Source organism: Stylophora pistillata, chromosome 12, assembly GCF_964205215.1.
Source record: "Stylophora pistillata chromosome 12, jaStyPist1.2, whole genome shotgun sequence".
In the NCBI taxonomy this organism is placed as follows: domain Eukaryota; kingdom Metazoa; phylum Cnidaria; class Anthozoa; order Scleractinia; family Pocilloporidae; genus Stylophora; species Stylophora pistillata.
The window spans coordinates 3,359,680-3,378,323 of NC_142530.1; the positions used below are offsets into that span (position 1 = coordinate 3,359,680).

Sequence of the window (18,644 nt, forward strand, 5' to 3'; positions counted from 1 at the left end):
TTCCGAGGAACGGCAAGGAACAAAGAATGCTGCTACAGAGCTTTCTGAGTTTTTAAATTCAATTTTGATTCAACTCCCACACGGCGTGTTAAAGAAGATCACATAAGCGACAAGATTAAAGGACGCACAAATGTACACGTTTTGACGTCATCACCCATTCACTCGCCCCAATCCATAGACAGAAGCGCCTAGAAACCGAAGAAAGGTCAACCATGGTTACAGCCAAAACGTATATTTCCTGTGTTAATGACAACCATGATAGAATTCTCGAACGTGACTGGATCACAGCCGCGCAATTTTAACACTAGGAAGACAACACACACGTCACATTAAAATTTGGAAGTGTATAAGTACAGAGGAATACGCTCTCAGCATGTGTAATCACACGGAACGCGTCATTTTCACGCACGATTACACGGATAATTGGATTTATTTTTTGTAGGAAAGAAAAGCAAAGTGCGCTTTTATTTTAAACACAAAAACTGAATGTTCCGCACACTGAGTCACAGACATTCTATACGGAGTTTTCCGGACCCATCACAGAGCGAAATGAAGACAGATCATAGGAATCACCGTTTACTCACGATTCTTCATTGAAAATACAATAATGCTTTGTCGGTTCTACCAAATTCCCCTTAAAAGAGAGCTATTTCGCTTTTGCTTTGCCTTAATCCTGTCTCTACAAACATGTCCGACTGAAGAAGAATTCTTACGACACCCACAGCGCGCCGCCATGCTTCTTTCTTAGCTGTGCAATTATCCCAGACATGGCTCTTGACTTTGCGAGTCTCTTGCTTCGAGTCAAAGAGATCTCGGAAATGATCGGTGGAGAATCCCGCGGGATCGCGCGGAGGAACGCGATCCATTGCGTGACCGCCTTTGATTCCTTCAGCTCTCAGAGGTTGTCCTCGATGATCATCAGAATGATCGTCTTGAAATCTTTCAAGATCATCCAGTGTCAGACCTTCGTTGACTAACTTTTCAACATAGCCAGACGCTCCGCTGTGTGAAGTAAAGTTTCCAGAGTTGAGAAGAACGCTGCACAAAAAGTCTTTGAGTCCTTGGGCAAATGCAGTGTACACCAAAGGTCTGAACACCTCTATGCTTTCTTGTAACCATCCCGAGAGAGGATTGAAAGAGAACGACGGTGCAGTATCATTTTCTGTTAAAAATTAAAAATAATAAAAGCATGAGAAAAAAAAAAAAAAAAAAAAAAAAAAAAAGGAGAAAGAAAATAGCTGGTCTAATTGTTGGGGGATGTACAACTCGCTTAGCCAAATTAACCAGAGGTACTAGGACTGTACTTTTTTAATTCTCTTCCAAAGGAGTTGACTCCTACTACAGCGATGCTTCTTTTCTCTGCTCTAGAGAGAAGCACCGACATATTAAGTAGGAAAACAGTAGAAATGTTTGGGTTAGCTGACCGTGAGAGTTTCCATGGTGTATCCGTTCATTTTGCAAAAGGGGGGAAACTGGGTGGCCCTAATCGAAGTACTCGGCGAGCGCCAAGGAACCAATTAACCGGTAACAGTCGAGCTGCGCACAAGAATCGCGCACGCAAACAGGGACTTCAGTGTGGGTAAAACTCAAGGTCAGCTTTACCAACGCAAACACGACCACCTATGAAACTAATTATTCCCGACCATAACAAGCAATTACAATGTCTAACATGGTAATAAGGAAATGCGCGAACTGGACATAGTTCAAGTACACACTTAAAAAATAAAAGATCAAAACTATAATTCTACCAAAACAACACGTAGGCGCAAAAGGCAAGGCTTAACAAAACAAAAAGCTTAACTGAAAAAGTCTCAAAATAACAACTTCCAATTTACCTCACAACATAATTTTCATTCCAGATATGGGTTTCAAATATCTTGAAAAGGATGCAAAACAACAACAACAACAAAAAAATTGTCAGCTAAAGGAAAAAAATGGACTGGTTAGGGTGCCAAAACGTGCTTCTCTGTTATTAAAATTTGATTTTAAAATATGGTTACTGGGGGGCCGTTTCTCGAAAGTCCCGGTAACTTGACGGGCCCGAAGCCATGTTTTAAAATCGAAATCTATAGGATGGGAAAGCAGGTTCTGGCACCCACAGCAGTCCTTTTTGTTTCTTTAGCTGATAGTTTTACTGTATCATTTTCAAAATTTTTGAAATCGCCATCTTGAATGAAAACAGAACAGCTTTACGGGCCCGTAAAGTTACCGAAACTTTCGTGAAAAGGGCCCCCGGTCCGGAAAAAAGCAGTCTGGCCCCAACCTCGTTCCTGGGGCCTTTTCCCCTTAAGGTTGGTCTGGTACCGACATCAACCAGTTTACATTATTCATGTATAGTGGTAAGTGCCCGAAACGGTTTTTCAATTTTACTTTCTCTTATACAAATCGACAAACGCTCCCAAAACCACCGCGCAATGGTTCGTTATGGTTTACATACCTACGGTCAGTCGTCGGATACAAGCGGCTTCAATTTCACCCGCTCCAGGTAGAACTCGGCCACAGGACAGGGCATTTTTCAAACGATAGATCGAATTCCAGAACCTCTCCTCCATATCACAGAGAACATCTTTACAAGGGCTACAGAGAAGTACTGTCTGTAAAGGACTGTTGAAATCTGTGGGCGACGGATACCAAGGAGAAAAAGAAATAATAAACAAAGGAAACTGATAACAGAAAAGTACTACAATACAAGCAATCCCTCCTTTTCGGCTAAGTCCATCACGCCAGTAAAAAAACAAAGTCAGAGAAAAAGGTAATACATGTTGACGCGTCGCGAGGAACTCTGGGGAGTGGGGCGAACGTAGGGATATACTTTTCGCGCGCCTCATTCCCAGCTGGGTTTCGCACGACATGCTAACATCAACTTTATTTTGTTACTGATAACTTTTCTTTACTCGCGCGACGGACTTTAACGAAATTGAGAGACTACTCGTAGTCTGGAAAGGTAAAATAACAGTGATTATTATACATTGTAGTCACCATCTGTCTTCTTATTGGCTAAACGCCCACAGTTAATTCTGGGAAACAGCGCAACCTACAGATTATTCACTAATCTGTACCTACAGATTAGTGAATAATCTGTAGGTTGCGCGCGCAATACATGATTTCCCGTGCAGCAATGTCAAGTTCACGGACAGCGAAGTAAGAATGGCTTCTCGATTCGCTTCATTGACCCAGCGAGAAATTGAGAAATTACTTGAAGATAAAGATTCGGAAAATACTAAAAGATCGACAAAAGTGGCGAAGGAACTTTTCTACGAATACCTTGAAGAGAAAAATATCCAGAAGCCACACGACAAAAAGGAATTAGCCCAAGTGTTGAAATCTTATCATGTGGAAGCGCGAAAAAAGAATGGATCGTATTGTTCGAAAATAAACTGTGTTCGCTGCGATAATGCATTTGGCGTTGTTTTCTTCAAAACAATGTATAATAAAACAATTATTGGATTCGGTTTTTGTGACATCCGGAATAATCAAGGTCTCAGTTAGTGTTATCAGTCTCAGCCTTCGGCTTCGGCTGATAACACTTACCTCGACCTTGATTATTCCGGATATCACTAAAACCTTATCCAGTAATTGTTTATAATTGGCGTTATGGACGCCGGAAACTTGGTGACCTTTAAAGATAGAGGTTTTTCGCGGGTTTCATGACTAGGTGGTGGAGCAAATTGCATACGTTTGATTAAGTCGCGACTGGTTTTAGAAAGCGTTTCAACCGAGCGTCGTAAATTCGAAATCAAAGTGATGGTAGCACCCAATCAGAGCAAAGACATCTATCACAAGGAGCCAATGAGACTTCAAAGTAAAAACTGGCATTCTGCATTATGCCCGGGAAAACGCGCGTGCGCTTGTCGCGATTGGTTTAAGTTTTTCAAAAGGCTGCCGGCGTGAGTTTTCTTGACCAATCAAAGAACGTTGTGAAGGAAAGCCAACGTAATCTAAGATTATTGTCAACTCAGACAGAACTTGTCGAGACAGGAAATAAACAACTTATGTTTCCCAACATGCCTCGAATTGATGCACTTGACACAGTTTGTAAGGTAATACTGGTTTTATCAACTGAGTTGATCATGTAAATTGACCACCGTAAAGAGTTTCAAAGCTGACTTTCAGAGCGTTAGCCCTTTGTCAGAGCGAATATTCTGCACAAATATTCTATACTCTCTGAGGAAGGGTTAACGCTCGAAACGTCAGCTTTGAAACTCATTACGGTGGCAAATTTACATTAATAACTCAGTTGACAAAACCAAACTACCTTGTTACTCCCAATGACGCAGCACTACAGTTTCTTGAGAAACTCACCCCCCTTTATTACAGTTTGTAAGGCTTCAGTCCTGATATGATGGTTGCGATCTGATGTAAATTGCTTTACAGCAACAAATCCTTACTGCCTACCTTTGCAACCCGAACTCGCCTCGAACACTTCTCTAACAAGAACATACTGACAGGTCTTCATCAGTCTGACGTCACGAGCCCCGCTGCCTTTTAACTTGCTTTGTCTAACTAAACATGGCGCCCAGCCAAGTTCCCACGTTTCTATGGTAACAGGTCTTCCCAAATCCTGCTTTCTTAAGTCAGCAAGATAGGTAATTATCGCAGAATCGGTTGCGAATGAAAGAAGTTGGAGAACTGGATATGAAACGTTTTGAAGCACTGTTATGTTGTGCGATGAACAATAATCCAGCATTGAATCATGAATGATTCCTTTGACGACAAGAATACCAATTTTGTGTTTACTGAGGGAGGCTATACCACCTTGGTACCATTCTTTTTCCTGACTGAAATCGGAAGATTTTGAATATTCATTCCTGACAATTCTGTGAATCTGCAATTCGTTGTTCAACCCCACATGGCGAAATTCCGGCGTAACATCTCCATCAATCAGAGCAAGGAGAAGTTTGCAGGTAGGAAGATTCTGATTGGAAGACGAAAACTGAAAAGTTGAAGTGTTTTCCAATAAAAGACCATCAATTCTACAAGAAAAAGAACTCGACGGACCAAGAACTAACTCCGTATGAATCATTCTGAGAGGGATTTCAAAATCTTTTAGTGACGTTTTTATCGAAGAGAAGAACAAGGAATTTGTTACTTCAACTGCAAGTTTCATTTCGAGATCTTTACCATGAGAAAGGTGACTTCCAAGCTCAAACAACGACCTCTTATTTCTTTCAGTTGAATTGAGTTGAGCTGAAAAAGAACTAACCTTGTCTTGAACTGATAAAGTTTGCCTATTATGTGACGTTGAATCGACCGAACTGGTTTTTCCTGCTTGACCAGTTTTTGGTATCGACCTGCTAAGAGTACCGTCAGTAGACAATTCTTTAAGCTGTCTGTTAGGTCTATCCGCGACATCTGCTAAATGTGGTGAGGCTCCGTTACTGGAACTGTTCACAAAATGTCTGCTACCCTTGAAAATTTCTGACAGTTTCACCCGTCTTTGTACACCTGCTTTCTTACTTTCCAGTTTCTCCGAGAGGGAACGCAAGAAATTGTCGTCTACTTTCTTGTCTTTACCATCCGACGAAATAAGAGGGAGTGAACTTAAATTGATTTTGTTCAAAGTTTCAAAAGATTTCGCTCCAGCATTTTGAAACTTTGTATAATTCGTGTCTGTGTAGGCGTTGGTGAAGTTTTCGCCAAAAAATCTGGGGGATCTTAAATCTTCATTATGTTCGTTTAACACTGGTGGTTTAGTAGCGATATTTCCATTCGCTGTGTTTGAAACAGCTTCCGGAAGACATGTTTCGAATTCATCTTCATCTACACATCGGTCTTCCATTCGCGAGGAAAGGCTTTCATCCCAAGATTCGATTGATTCTAGAGGTGTTCTTAAAGTTTTTTTTCCACAACTGATTTCTCCTTCAATCTTAGGATAAAACTGAGAATCTCCACTTTCCTCCGGCTTCCCCATGTTTACCCTGGGAGGTGACATATTTCTGACATTCGCTTTTGCACCTAAAATTCCCCCTTGTGACTTGCAAGTTTCTGGATGTAACGAAATTTTGTCTAAGTTTTCATTGCCAGTTGTTACATCTCCATTTCGACTGATTTTTAGATCAAGGTAGTTTATATTTCTGGAAGTATTTACCTCTGGCAGTTTGGTGGTTGGGGTTTTCATCTTATCTGTCCCTGGGATATGTCCCTCAGTTGCAGCGATATACTCTGGTACCCCTGGGATATCACCATGCGCCCCAGGGATATCAAAACCGCCCCAAGGTGTAGAATCATCAACTTCCTGGTTTTGTCCATCAAAATACCATGATATGTCATCAGCAACAACAGCGTCAACAAGATCAGTCTTCTTCAAGATGTCCAATTCAGCATCTGGATGACAAGAAATCCCTTTGGAGATGCTTTTGCTGTTCTCTTTGACGCCGTTAGAATCTTTAGCTGGAGGGCTCGAGTCTTGATGACTTTGCAAAGCTTCAGTTATATCAAAAGATGTCTGTTGACAAACCTCTTCACAGACTTGAAGTGCATCATCAAAAAGACGCACAATAATTGGGATGGGAACACCCTGAAAATTGTCATGTACAATCAAATTAAATAACTGGGACAGTAAATTCCTGATTAAGAGCTGAAAAGTGTTAGGTCCTTTTCAGAGAAAAAGAGGCTTACAGGAAACCTCAACTCTTTCAACAAATAGCATTCAAAATGTTCCAAATATACTACTCAATAGATCTGGCATAAAAAAATTGTCCTACCAAGGGATTTTTTTCATCAAAAAGAGTGAAAAACTACACTGCCAGTGTACTGAGCAACCATTACATGTCACCAGCCCAGAGTGCACTGTGCATTATTCAAGATGGCGGGCGCGGGAAATCCAAAGTGGCTGCTATAACCCTCTTTGGAAAAAGATAAAAAAAAAAAGAATAAGTTGCTTGGTAAGGCAATATTTTTTAATGCCAGATCTATCAGGAAGCGCAATAAGAACATTTTGAGTGCTATTTGTGAAAAGAGTGGACTTTCCCTTTAACTCTTCACATTATGACTTTTACATTATTGGCAGTAATAAGGTAACCCGATACAACATTATGTTGAACTATGTTCTGAATGACCCACGATGTTCAGGTCTGGTGTGCATGCTTTCAACTTACCGTATTTTCTCGGTTATAAGGCGCACTCGTTTATAAGACGCACCCTGAATTTTTGAACTCGTTTCTTTCAAGTTGTTAAGCCGAAAATTTCGCCTTAATACCCATTAGACTACAATGTCAATATCACTCATTGCCTTTCCTTCATTTGGTCGGATTTTGTTGTGGGGATTTTTTCGGCCCGATCCATCAATGATTTAACCACAGCTCGCTTATGCATACTAGGATGGTGCGACGAAAAAGACAGATAGCGATAAGTGTGGGTAGGTTTCCGGTAGACGGTGGTGGTTAATCTTCCGTCTTCCTGGTGGTGAACCCTGGAGTCAAGGAAGGAAAACAACGAGTGATATCGACATTGCAGTCCAATGGATACCCCAAGCGTTTCATCTTGGGTGCCAGCAAGCCTAAACCACCCTTGAAAGACATAACCACCGTTGCAGAATCTGCACGGGGGCACTGTACAATTCCATACGTTAGCGGGACCTCTGAGCCAATAAAGAGAGTTCTAAAAAACCACGGCATTAAAGTGACATTTAAACACTATCAGACAATAAGCCAGATGTTTCCAAAACCGAAAGACCAAATTGACAAAGAAGAAACTCGTGACCCCGTTTACGACATTCCTTGCGCTGATTGCAGCAAGTTTTACGCTGGCGAAACGCAGAGAAAATTCATAACAACAAAAAGCGAGCACAAAATACTGTCGCGCGGCGACAAGGCGAAAGATCTGCACTTGCTGACCACCTGATAAAAACAAATCACGATATCGCAAGGGATTAGGCCACAATTCTCAGGAATAACAATAACTGGCACCAAAGAAAGATTCTCGAGGCCTGGAAGATTAACTGCGCCAAAGCCGGACCCACTCAACCGAGACGACGGGGCGTTACTCCCCAAGGAGTATTTACACTTGACTCTCGCTAACAAGAAAAAGTGACACGTATCTTGAATTTTAATCAGCGTCTTGTTTATATCTGCGCTTTTGCATAGAAATTTTTTCTTTCACTTCCCCTGAAGAAGGTCCGTTATTGCGACCGAAACGTCGGGAACATTTTTATTGTTTGTAATTTCAGAAACGCTTTTAACCACCAGTGTAACTTAGTTTGAATTCAAATATTGGAGCAACTTCAGAATACCCGTCCACATCATTTACGTGTGTCGGGAGGCTTTGAAGAATGAGGCATAACACAATAGACGCTATTCTTATTTAATAATATGTATCAAATATTTTTAAATTTCCCGATTGTTTTTCACTGCCTCTGCTCCCGCTACTATTTTCAATTTAAAGTTCAGATCGTTAGTATGACGTAGCGCACCAGGCATGAGTTTTGTTTTGAACTTAGCAATGCTTACTGAATCGCCGTGAATGAAGCTTTACAACTAGGAGTTCGACCAGCTGAGACATGCTTATAAAGCTTAAACTGGATCAGTATATCCTTTATACAAGGCTAAAAGATTAGGAAAAAATTAAAAAGTTTGAACCAAACGTTTTCGGCTGTGTCATTATCAGGGTTGAAAATAATGACCGTCTGCACATACATATATATCTTATGTAATTCCCGATGGGAAAGTTTGGAGACTAAGAATCTTATGTAATTCCTGATGGGAAAAGTTTGGAAGACATAAGAATGGTCAATTAGTATTCATAGCTTTAGAAGGTAACACTGTTTCCCAAGAAGGCAGACTGTATTCACGGTGTCCACATCTCTTTTATAGGTGTGATTTTTTTTTCACTTTGTTCGTGCAAATGTGTGACATTTTTTGCCCTTTGTTAAAAAAAAGGCGACATGACTGTAATTAATAGGAACTTTGAAAACGCTATTGTTTTGAAAGTGAAGATAGTGAAAAAGCCCAAAGTTGAAGTTGCGTCTTATAACTGAGTATTTAGTTAAAAAATTCAGGGTGCGTCTTTTAACCGAGTGCGTCTAATAACCAAGAAAATACGGTGATTCAGAATGGTACACTTCACGTACAGGTGAAAAAGCTACGTCACGCACCTGATCTTGCAGATCCTGTACTGCACTGCTCCAGAAACCTGCCATACATATGAGAGTCTTGCAGCTTGTTCTGTATTTTTTGTACTGGCCTTGGCAAGCATCATTTAGGATAAATCCCGCTGGATGCTATGGTGGACATTGAAAATAATTTTTACTGCTGACAAATATTCTTAAATGTAATAATTGATGTCACTGAGATAGGTATGCATTGAATTGAACAAAATATAGCAAGTGGACAAAATATGAATAAACAAGGGTGGATTAATAACAAAAAGAGTTTTAAAAATATTCTAGTTATGGTCTTCACAAGTTTGAGATTCTAGCAAAACTGGATATTAATCTGCTTTCCAGTTCACATTAAAAGTATATTCAAAACTGCAGTGAATCGGAGAAAGCGGTTCCAGAAAAAAACCACACCCACAGCAAGGGGGGTCAGTGGAAATTATTATGGGTAGAAGGGTATTGAAATTGATTCTTCGTAATCCTTCCACCCCCTGAGAGCGACTGGCATCTATTTTCTTCTTACAATATCACTCCTAAATCACACATTAAGGTCATGAGAATTAAGGAAATGATCACCAACTAAAAAAGCTTTTGATTGTTTAACAAATTGTCCTCATCAGCACCTTAGGAAAGATATGGGAAACTGTACCCACTTATCTTAAATATATGCCTTACAGTAATTTCAAAAGAGAGTGGAAACATCAACTTTTACTCAACCAAACCTGATCATTTTACTTTGCTGCTGATCTACTCTTAAGGAAAAATGTAAACTTCAAAAAACTTCAAGTTTTGTTCAACAAAACCTAATCAGTTTATTTACTTTACTGCTGATATACTTTTATTATAGGCTGCTATCTATTTATCTATTTATATGACCATTACGGTGTCCAACTAGAAAGCCTTTGCTACTTTGGACACTGTGCACCTCTCAAACTTATCTTTATAGCCAAATATTACTATTATTCTTCCCTCTTTCTCTTACTTTCAATGTATATTAACTTCTATGAAATAAATAAAGTTCAAAGTTCAAAGTTAAGAAATGGAGAATGTGTATATTGTTGTCAAGGTGTAAAGGGTTAATTAAAGGAAGTACTTGTATGAGGCAAAACTATACTGGAATTTTCAAGGGGGGGAGAGAGCACAGGCGGCCCAAGCTCTCTTTAAGAACCACACAAGGAACACAATTTGCATATCGATTTATAAGGATTTGTATGCGATTTTCTACAAGATATCCATGGAGATAGTGAAAAGTGAAAATATTAAATAAAGATGGCTTACCTTATTCCATACGTGTGTTGTTTGCTCCTGGTGTTGTTTTTTTACTGATTTAACTTGATTTAAGCCATTTTTTTTAATCCTGGTTTTCTCTTCTTAAAGAGAAGACCAGGATTAAAAAAAAAACCGCTTAAATCAAGTTAAACTAGGATTAAAAAACCCCCTTAAATCAAGTTAAATCAGTAAAATAACAACACCAGGAGCAAACAACACACGTATGGAATAAGGTAAGCCATTTTTATTCAATATTTTCACTTTTAACTATCTCCATGGATATCTTGTTGGAAATCGCATACAAATCCTTATAAATCGACATGCAAATTTGTTCCTTGTGTGGTTCTTAAAGAGAGCTTGAGCAACCTGTGGAGAGAGTAGGACTGAGATAAAAAAAAACTTCTCTGTGGGAGGGTCATTATACATATAAGATGAAAGAGACTGCGTAATTTTTCTCACTTGGATGTCCATGAACTGCAACAACTTAGCTGTACTGCTGCATATGACAGATTCATCATTTGAAGTGCAGCACTTCAGCCTGAAAATACAGAATACAGGTGGTCAGTTGTTTTGCTGTTGATGCTACATCACACAAGCTCAAACATAAGTTATTATAACATCTATGGGATTTGGCATCAATGTTTTGGTCTTGTTGGAAATTTTTATTTTGTCTAATTTAGAAATTCTTAAAATTCATTTAATTATTTACTTATTTTTTTTTTAATTCCAAGAAATCAGCCATTTCACTATAGAAAAGGTTGCAGGTATACTAAAATTATTACTACACGGACAACAATTGTTTATGGAACGATCACTCAAAGATTAAGAATATATTATAGCTGTTTTAAATGAAAGAAAATCATATAGCAAGGAAAATAAAAATCAAAAAATCCGACACTTACCCGTTGTTAGGCCCTAACAATGTTTTGACAGAAGAAGCTAGGGGAAAATTAAATGAGAAATTCACAAAAAAGTCACTATTTGAAAATAATTTAAGAAAAAAATTTTCTCTACTTTGAAGATTAGTTGTTGGTTTCCGTACCAAGAGCTCTCGCTACGCTTAGATTGCTGTTATTTCGAGTTACTCCGCCAAACTCATGTCCGTCCGCCATGTTTGTTTTGCTAAGCAGCCTGGCCAGATCAAGCAATAAAATCATCATATGACGAAACATTCAACATTTTTGCAAGATGGCTGCGGTGGGGATTCAAAGGTCCTTGCCGCTTTTTCGACGCTATAGAGGTATTTGGCAAGTCAACAGGTAATGAGAAGTATTAAATTGACAGTGTAGGAATTTAATTGGTTTTCCTCTAGTAAAGTGTACAGATGGTGTTTTTTTTTTTTAATAAATGTAACCTTATCAGCGCTAACTTTTTTATCTTTAGGTCCTTGAGTATGTGTTGTTGCCGGCTTTCGCCCGGTATTGAAGTGGTTTCGAGGAGGAGGACAAATAGTGATCGAGAAGAGAACAAGCACAATTTAAATGTCATCCCAAGGAGAACGTTGATAGGATCTATGATTCCGAATCCCCTCAGTACGTCGCGGAGGAAAAAGTATTCCGAGAGGAGATTGCTTGGGTAAGTTAATTATGGTTCAATACTCTTAGTTTACACTATATTGATGATGATGATGATAGTTTATTAACACTTCTGGCAGTTAAAAAACTGAATAAAAAGTGTAATTTTACAAGGATATTAACAAGAATCTTACTAGCTACCAATTATAAAGTCTATTTACAATGATAAGTCTTAAGAATTAGAATAATTGTAGTAAGTATTACAATAATAGTTAAGTCTACGAATACCTAAAAGTAAAAAAAGGCATTTGCTCTTTTTGTTCTTTTCATTGTTGTTGTGGCTTTGGTATTTCCTGATCTTAACTGATAAGGTATAGAACTTGTCATAGCTTGTGGAGCTAAGAAAGATATGCGGTGGTCTTCATTCCTCATTTCCGCCATCAACTTTTTACAAACGAGTATCCTACGATCTACTAACAATGACAATTTTGCCCGGTCTAGGGCTTGTTGATAACTGAAATTTTGGAATATAATTTTAAGGCTCTTTTTTGTATGGATTCAATAGCATCAGAGAGGTATGCGGGAATGTCTTGCCACACTTCTGCAGCATACTCTAGGACCGATCTGATAAATGTTACAAGTGTATACCTTAAGCATGTCTTCTGGCATAACTCCTGCGCATTTCAACAACCTTAGAGCGTATAATTTCTTAGCTGCCTTGGCAGTCACATCTTCAATGTGAGTGTTCCATTTAAGGTCATCTCTAAATATAACTCCTAAAAGCTTATAAGTTCCTACCCGCTCCACTTCTTGATTTCCAACAATTATAGGTCGCATTGTAGTAATCGCATTCTTCATGAAATTTACGTACATTTCTTTACATTTTTTGGGGATTTAATTTCATCCTATGTTCTATGCAATAATCATGGATTTCTCTGAGAACTACATCTAGCATAGAAATATTGTGTATATTTCCCTTTGTTCAATTGAGAGCAAATGGAAGAATTCAGTTTTAGTCAACACAACTTGTCTAGACTGTTTGCTCTAATCGCTTCTTTAACTTGTTAAGTACACAGTTGTATCAAGGAAACTAAGTCTGTAACTTAAACCGTGTACAAATTTTGCTGACGTGCAGGAACAAAGTCCATCACCCGCTCCTTAGAATTCAAAGCAAAGGAAGAAACTAATAAGCATATATGCTTTACTCTACTTACTCTGAATCCATATTTTGGAAGTGTTATCATAAGTCTTCAAGATTTCTTTCCATAATTCACAGAGGATTCTTACTGAGACAGAACCTTAGAAGGTTATAGAAGCCTTGTGAAGGATATTTTAGTCCCTCATTTGAAATGACCCACTACATCTCAATTATTTGTGATCTCATTTTTGTACTGATATTTGTTGAAAATTTCTGAATGCAGTTACTCAATGGAAGATATGTATGCAGTGGTATCAGATGTAGAGGATTATAAACACTTTGTCCCATGGTGTAGGGACTCAGCAATTGTGGCCAGAAAACCAGGCTTCCTTAAAGCCAAACTAGCTGTTGGTTTCCCACCTGTAATTGAGAAGTACACATCTGTTGTATCTTTGGTCGCACCAAACCTAGTGAAGGTACTGAATCTCTTTTTAATTCATTTTATCATATAATTACATATTCAGGGTTGTAGCTAAGAAATTACGCTACCAGCTGAAATTTCAAGTAAGGTGGTTTGAGGCTGGTGAATGATTGTATGTGTGTAACCTCAGAGTGCCCATTCTGCTTTACCAAGTGATTGCTGACCAAAGATCCAGCTGGTGATGGCTGCTTTTTCATCTGGCAAATTCTGCCTGCAGCAAATGCTTACTATTGATAACCCTGTATATATATATCTTATTAACCAAGCGCGAGGGCCGTACTGGGAGAATATCGGCCCGAGATCTTGACAGTATGGACCTCGCTGCGCTCACTCCATACAAAAAATACCGAGGGCCGATATTCTTCCAGTACGGTCCGGAGCAAGCTTGGTTAATAAGAGATTTATTATATGACTGAAGTTCAAAGGGACACAAACTTGTGCGGTATCATTCGGGACCATTCGGGACAGTGCTCGGTCCAATACTGAGAGAATATTGACCGGCAATAGAGCATTTTGATTGGTTGATTTTAGTTATTGGCCCTCTGACTGCCCGAGTCGTGTAATAATATACATGTATTGGCTGACTGGTTGACACATGTCCACTGGATAGAATTAGGTCCCTAGAATAAGCCATCAGGTGTGAGAGCAGACATTACTTGACAAGTTAAGCCTAATTTATTTGGGTCTGTGATTAACATTGGTTAGATGTGCTTTCCATTAATGCTTTGTCATGAAATTGCTTCTGACTCACAGGCAGAGTGTACAGATGGTGAGATGTTCAATTATATGAAGACTGTTTGGAAATTTAGCCAAGGTTTACCTGGAAATCCTAATACTTGTACACTGGACTTTTATGTAAGTCATTATTACATTGATTTTAAAGTTGTAGCATAATTTTTGACATGGGAAACATGTTGGCCAAACATTGATTTTAATGTTCTATTGTAATTTTTGACATCATTGGGTAATGTGTTGGCCAAACAGTTAGCTCACTGGACTCTAGGTCAAGGGGTCTGGGTAGGAGACCTGGTCCAATCATTTTGCTCCATTCCTGAATGCTTTCCTCTCACAGTGCCCTTGCTCACCCTAGAGAGTAAAGGGCTGCAGACAAATGGTCAAGAAGTCTGACATAATGTTGGTGGGTAACCTGCAATAAACATCCAGGGGGGGGGGGGATAGGCATACTCCAAGTCACTTTATGCTATCAAAATTGGAATAAGCTTCAGCTGGATGGGCCACTTGGCTCAAGTGCTGACTTAAATCCTTCCCCCTTCCCTCCCTGTCCCCAGTCCTAGGGAGACCTACCAGTCGCAAGAGCCCCTTAAATGTTGGACTACTGCCTCCCGGTTAGCTTTACCGCCTCCCGGTTAGCTCAATGGATAGAGCGCTGGACTGATGTGCGGGAGGTCAAGGTTTCAAGCCCTGGCCGGACCAACACTCAAGGTCTTAAAATAATTGAGAAGAATATGCTACCTTTCTATAACATCAAGAAATGGTTGGATATTCTAGTCTTCTCGGATAGGGGCGGTTAAATGGAGGTCCCGTCTCCTGCATGGTTGGGGTAGGAGACGTTAATTTCCCACACACGAGATTACTGTGTGATGGATGTCCTCCCCGGGGATGGGATTGGTGGGTTTGTTGGAGCTTAAACCTCATAGGGGACCCATGTCCTATTGTTTCTGCTCCAGTACTTGGTACAAATCATTAAATAAATTAAATAAATAAATGTTATATACACTTGAGGCTCAGTGAAAAGAATCTTTCAGTGTTGTTATAATTGTAGTAATATGTTGATTTGTGTGGCAGTTTTTTTTTTTTGTTAACACTTAAATTTTTTGTCGTTGCAGGTTGAGTTTGAGTTTCGTTCAATTCTCCATTCTCAGCTTTCAACCATGTTTTTTGATGAAGTAGTGAAGAAAATGGTGAAGGCATTTGAAAAGCGGTGTTACTATCTGTATGGGCCTGGCCACCTGCATAATAACAAATCTAGACCAGTACCAGCAGGTATGAATAACACCTTAATTTACTTTTAAGGAGACTATGATCGTGTTAAAATGGTAATGTGTACAATGCAATTTTGCAGTTAGCCATTTCCCTAGTCCAAAAATTTGGACTAGGGAGTTTTTGAAATTTCTACTGGGCCTAATATTTACGACTTTTTGATCAAGCAGAAGGATGTTGTCCCATACTAAGCCTTAGAAAACTTTTCTAAGGCTTTGTATGGGACAACGGGAGGTGCTTACAGTGCACGCATTTTCCGTCCTGTCATGTGGGTATAGAAACCCATATTATAGAGATTAATATGTTGTGTTAGTTGGAGTGCAAAGAACACCAATTGGTTCTTAACTCTTATGCAGAGTTTTTCATTTTGGGTGAATGTAGTGCATTTTTGAGAAGTTTTAGTTTGTGCAAATTTAACTTCAGTGGAGTCTTGGTTACAGATCTAGGAGAATCTGCAAAATTCACAACATTTAAAACCTGCAAACAATTTTGCTTTGGTTAAGTGGTATTCCATGCAGGATCATGCATGGTTGATGCCACTCTGTCCTTACCCCTTTGCTGGTTTAGTCCAAGGTGGTGGGTCTATGCCTTACAGAAAATCACAGCTGTGCTATCTAAGTGAGCTTAATCAGTTATTCCCTGTCTAGCCCCAAAGTGTTACAAGTCATTGTTAACACAAAAGAGAAAGTACATTGATCACCATTGTTGTTGTTTTTTTCTCAGATCAACCAGCGTATATTAGTGTGTAACTCTGCAGGCTAGTCCTTGCCCAGAGTTTAACCTTGCCTAAATTAGAATTGTAACCGCATATTGTTCTCTTGTTAGTTAGTCAGTTAGTTATCTAGTTAGTTAATTAGTTTTATATTTGCTTAAGTTCATATCATTGTAACTAAACATGTTTGTTGTTTAGAGTGCTTAATAAAGACTTTTTATTTATTTATTTATATTACAATCTCTTATTAATTTAACTGTTTTGCTTTCAGGAGCAAGATAACAGAAGGCATATGAGAGGTTCTCACAGTACACTAAGATAGCTTATTTAGGCCTTGTATGGTATTAATAAGTATTATTATTTACAAAATTAATAATGTTTTCAATTTGGGATGTAAATCAAACATATTATCAATTTCTGGAAAAAAATTGGCATTTGGTATATTTTCGACAACTGTTCGTGAAAGTATCACTGGAACCACAGGATCATAAAAGTTATATTTTGCTTGCAATACAATATTTGAGTTGATACAATGTTATGATGTGAAATAATGATTTGAGATATGAATAGTTTCCATCAGAACCTTTTAGCCAATCATATTTTATGTGCCATTTTACTTTGAGGGCTAATTACTGTAGCTGATTATTTTTCTATTTATTTAGTATCACCATAGCAATTGTTAGTTATCAATAAGTCACTGTCTTTTCATGGTCTGTTTTGTATTAAATCTGAGAACTGTTTGTTTAAGACCTAAAAGGATCTGTAAATGACCTCTTGGAGCCAAAGTTGGAAAATAGAAAATATTCTTAAATGACTGAACTGATCATCGCAATTATTCTTGATCTGCAAACCTGATTTTTCTATGGCATCATGCAACATTTCTATCTGAGTTAATGTGCATTGGATAACAACCAAATACTGTTGTTGTTCATAATGTTAAAAAAGTGTAAAAAATATTTTCTGAATTTTTTCTTTGCCTAGTCTTGTGGCTTATAAGTCTTGAAGTGTGAAGGTGTTTTAAGTATAGAACACTAAGTAGCTATTTTACACTTAACAAAGAAAAATGCATTTTTTGGGTTGGGTTGCGAGTGATATAGACATATATCCATGGTGAAATCTCCTGTTTTTAATATTACTATTCTTATTTTTAATACTGATAATAATGATATTTAATAATATTAGTATTATTAATTCCTATGATGAAATGTTACTCTGCTGTACTGTAGCTATTGAATAAGGTTCATATATGTGATTTTGAATGAGGATAATATTATGATATTTACATTGCAAGAAAGGGACCTATTTATAGTAGCAATGTGTGGTGCTCTGTTTATAAGAAGAATGATGTAATCATGTGTTAATGCCAAGGTGTAATATGTATGAAATAGTGTGTGGACATTTTGTGCCCAAAGTAATAATCATTTGCTCCGACGAAGGGCTAACGCTTGAAACGTCAGCTTTTATAATTGTAACGGTGGCCAATTTACCATTTCAACTTTGTTGATATATTCAAATTATTTCGTTACCCCTACCGATGCAGCCCCAAACAGTTTCTTTAGAGACTATCAGCCTTTAATAATCCTTAAGTTGAGATTTTAAGTACCTCACAAGCTCTACACATATAATTTTTCTTCAATCAGTAATCTAACTAATGTATGTTTTCAGATAGTGGGCTTACACATACAGAAAGAAAATTAATCAAGTAGTTAAACGCAGTCTTTGAACACTGGTGCCCTCAAATATGAGCAGTACAGGGATTATAATTTGTGACAGTCAGCTGGGTCTATCCTCTAAATTGATTCCTGCAAAGTGTCAAAATGTCAGCTTTCTTCATTAAATGCTGTTAAGTTTGGTAAATTTTATTCCAAATCAGACAGCAACCTCTACCAAATCATTTTCCTTAACACTTGGGCATACCAAGGAAAATACAATTAAGAAGGGGACTTGGGGGATCACACCCTATGACACCCAGGGTACCTACCTGATTGTTGCATCATTGTCCAAGCTGTGTGACACTTTTTATGGATGAGCAGTGAGTGATACTTGCATTGTAAGCTGTGGTATTCAGACTTTTTTCTCATCTGAATTATACAGTTTGCTTGTTAATGACTTAAAAAAAAAATCTCACAAAAAGGGGATCGTGGGCACACCAGGGCCTCCCTTAACCTCCACCTCTGTAACGGGCTTGGCAATGCACTGATGTTTCAGGAGAAGGTGAAAGCAAATAACTCAATAGCTCTTACAATGAAGGATTAGTTGGATGCAGATCCTTGAAAACTATTGATTGTGGGCTGGTTCCCATACTTTGTACAAATAGCAAAGAAACATTTACCATAAAATGAACACTTTCAATTATGTATGGAAATAAATATTAAGCTCTGTCTATGTGTTATTCAATAAAAAAATATGATTCTTTTCAAAAATGCCTCTGAAGT

General features: G+C 38.4%; 2 protein-coding genes across 3 annotated transcripts; one reads left to right on the plus strand and one right to left on the minus strand.

The window, feature by feature from the left end:
• Positions 1–560: 560 nt before the first annotated feature.
• Positions 561–11,505, minus strand: LOC148718421 (uncharacterized). 2 transcript variants are annotated; one of them, XM_088741484.1, is made up of 8 exons: positions 11,406–11,505; positions 11,266–11,302; positions 10,823–10,901; positions 9,092–9,217; positions 4,396–6,517; positions 2,438–2,614; positions 1,836–1,876; positions 1,024–1,162 (listed from the first exon to the last, which is right to left on the minus strand). In XM_088741484.1, exons 1-7 carry the CDS (start codon positions 11,473–11,475, stop codon positions 1,869–1,871), a joined length of 2,619 nt encoding a protein of 872 aa, XP_088597610.1. In that variant the 5' UTR covers positions 11,476–11,505; the 3' UTR covers positions 1,024–1,162; positions 1,836–1,868. The 2 variants fall into 2 exon arrangements, with proteins under 2 accessions (XP_088597609.1, XP_088597610.1); XM_088741483.1 differs by lacking the exon at positions 1,836–1,876 and having other exon boundaries at positions 561–1,162; positions 11,406–11,504.
• LOC111323515 (coenzyme Q-binding protein COQ10 homolog B, mitochondrial) lies at positions 11,499–18,632 on the plus strand. The gene is made up of 6 exons (XM_022926891.2): positions 11,499–11,622; positions 11,747–11,938; positions 13,299–13,491; positions 14,250–14,351; positions 15,344–15,500; positions 16,481–18,632. Exons 1-6 carry the CDS (start codon positions 11,552–11,554, stop codon positions 16,489–16,491), a joined length of 726 nt encoding a protein of 241 aa, XP_022782626.2. The 5' UTR covers positions 11,499–11,551; the 3' UTR covers positions 16,492–18,632.
• The last annotated feature ends 12 nt before the right edge of the window (positions 18,633–18,644 follow it).

Excerpts from the sequence above, each read along its gene's own strand:
- LOC148718421 (XM_088741483.1), bottom strand. The coding sequence starts at position 11,475 with ATGGCGGACGGACATGAGTTTGGCGGAGTAACTCGAAATAACAGCAAT. Across the intron at positions 6,518-9,091 it reads TACAGGATCTGCAAGATCAG|GGTGTTCCCATCCCAATTAT; the intron begins GTGCGTGACGTA and ends GACAATTTTCAG. Across the intron at positions 2,615-4,395 it reads GGCGAGTTCGGGTTGCAAAG|ATTTCAACAGTCCTTTACAG; the intron begins GTAGGCAGTAAG and ends CGTCGCCCACAG.
- LOC111323515 (XM_022926891.2), top strand. The coding sequence starts at position 11,552 with ATGGCTGCGGTGGGGATTCAAAGGTCCTTGCCGCTTTTTCGACGCTAT. Across the intron at positions 13,492-14,249 it reads TCGCACCAAACCTAGTGAAG|GCAGAGTGTACAGATGGTGA; the intron begins GTACTGAATCTC and ends TCTGACTCACAG. Across the intron at positions 14,352-15,343 it reads CTTGTACACTGGACTTTTAT|GTTGAGTTTGAGTTTCGTTC; the intron begins GTAAGTCATTAT and ends TTGTCGTTGCAG.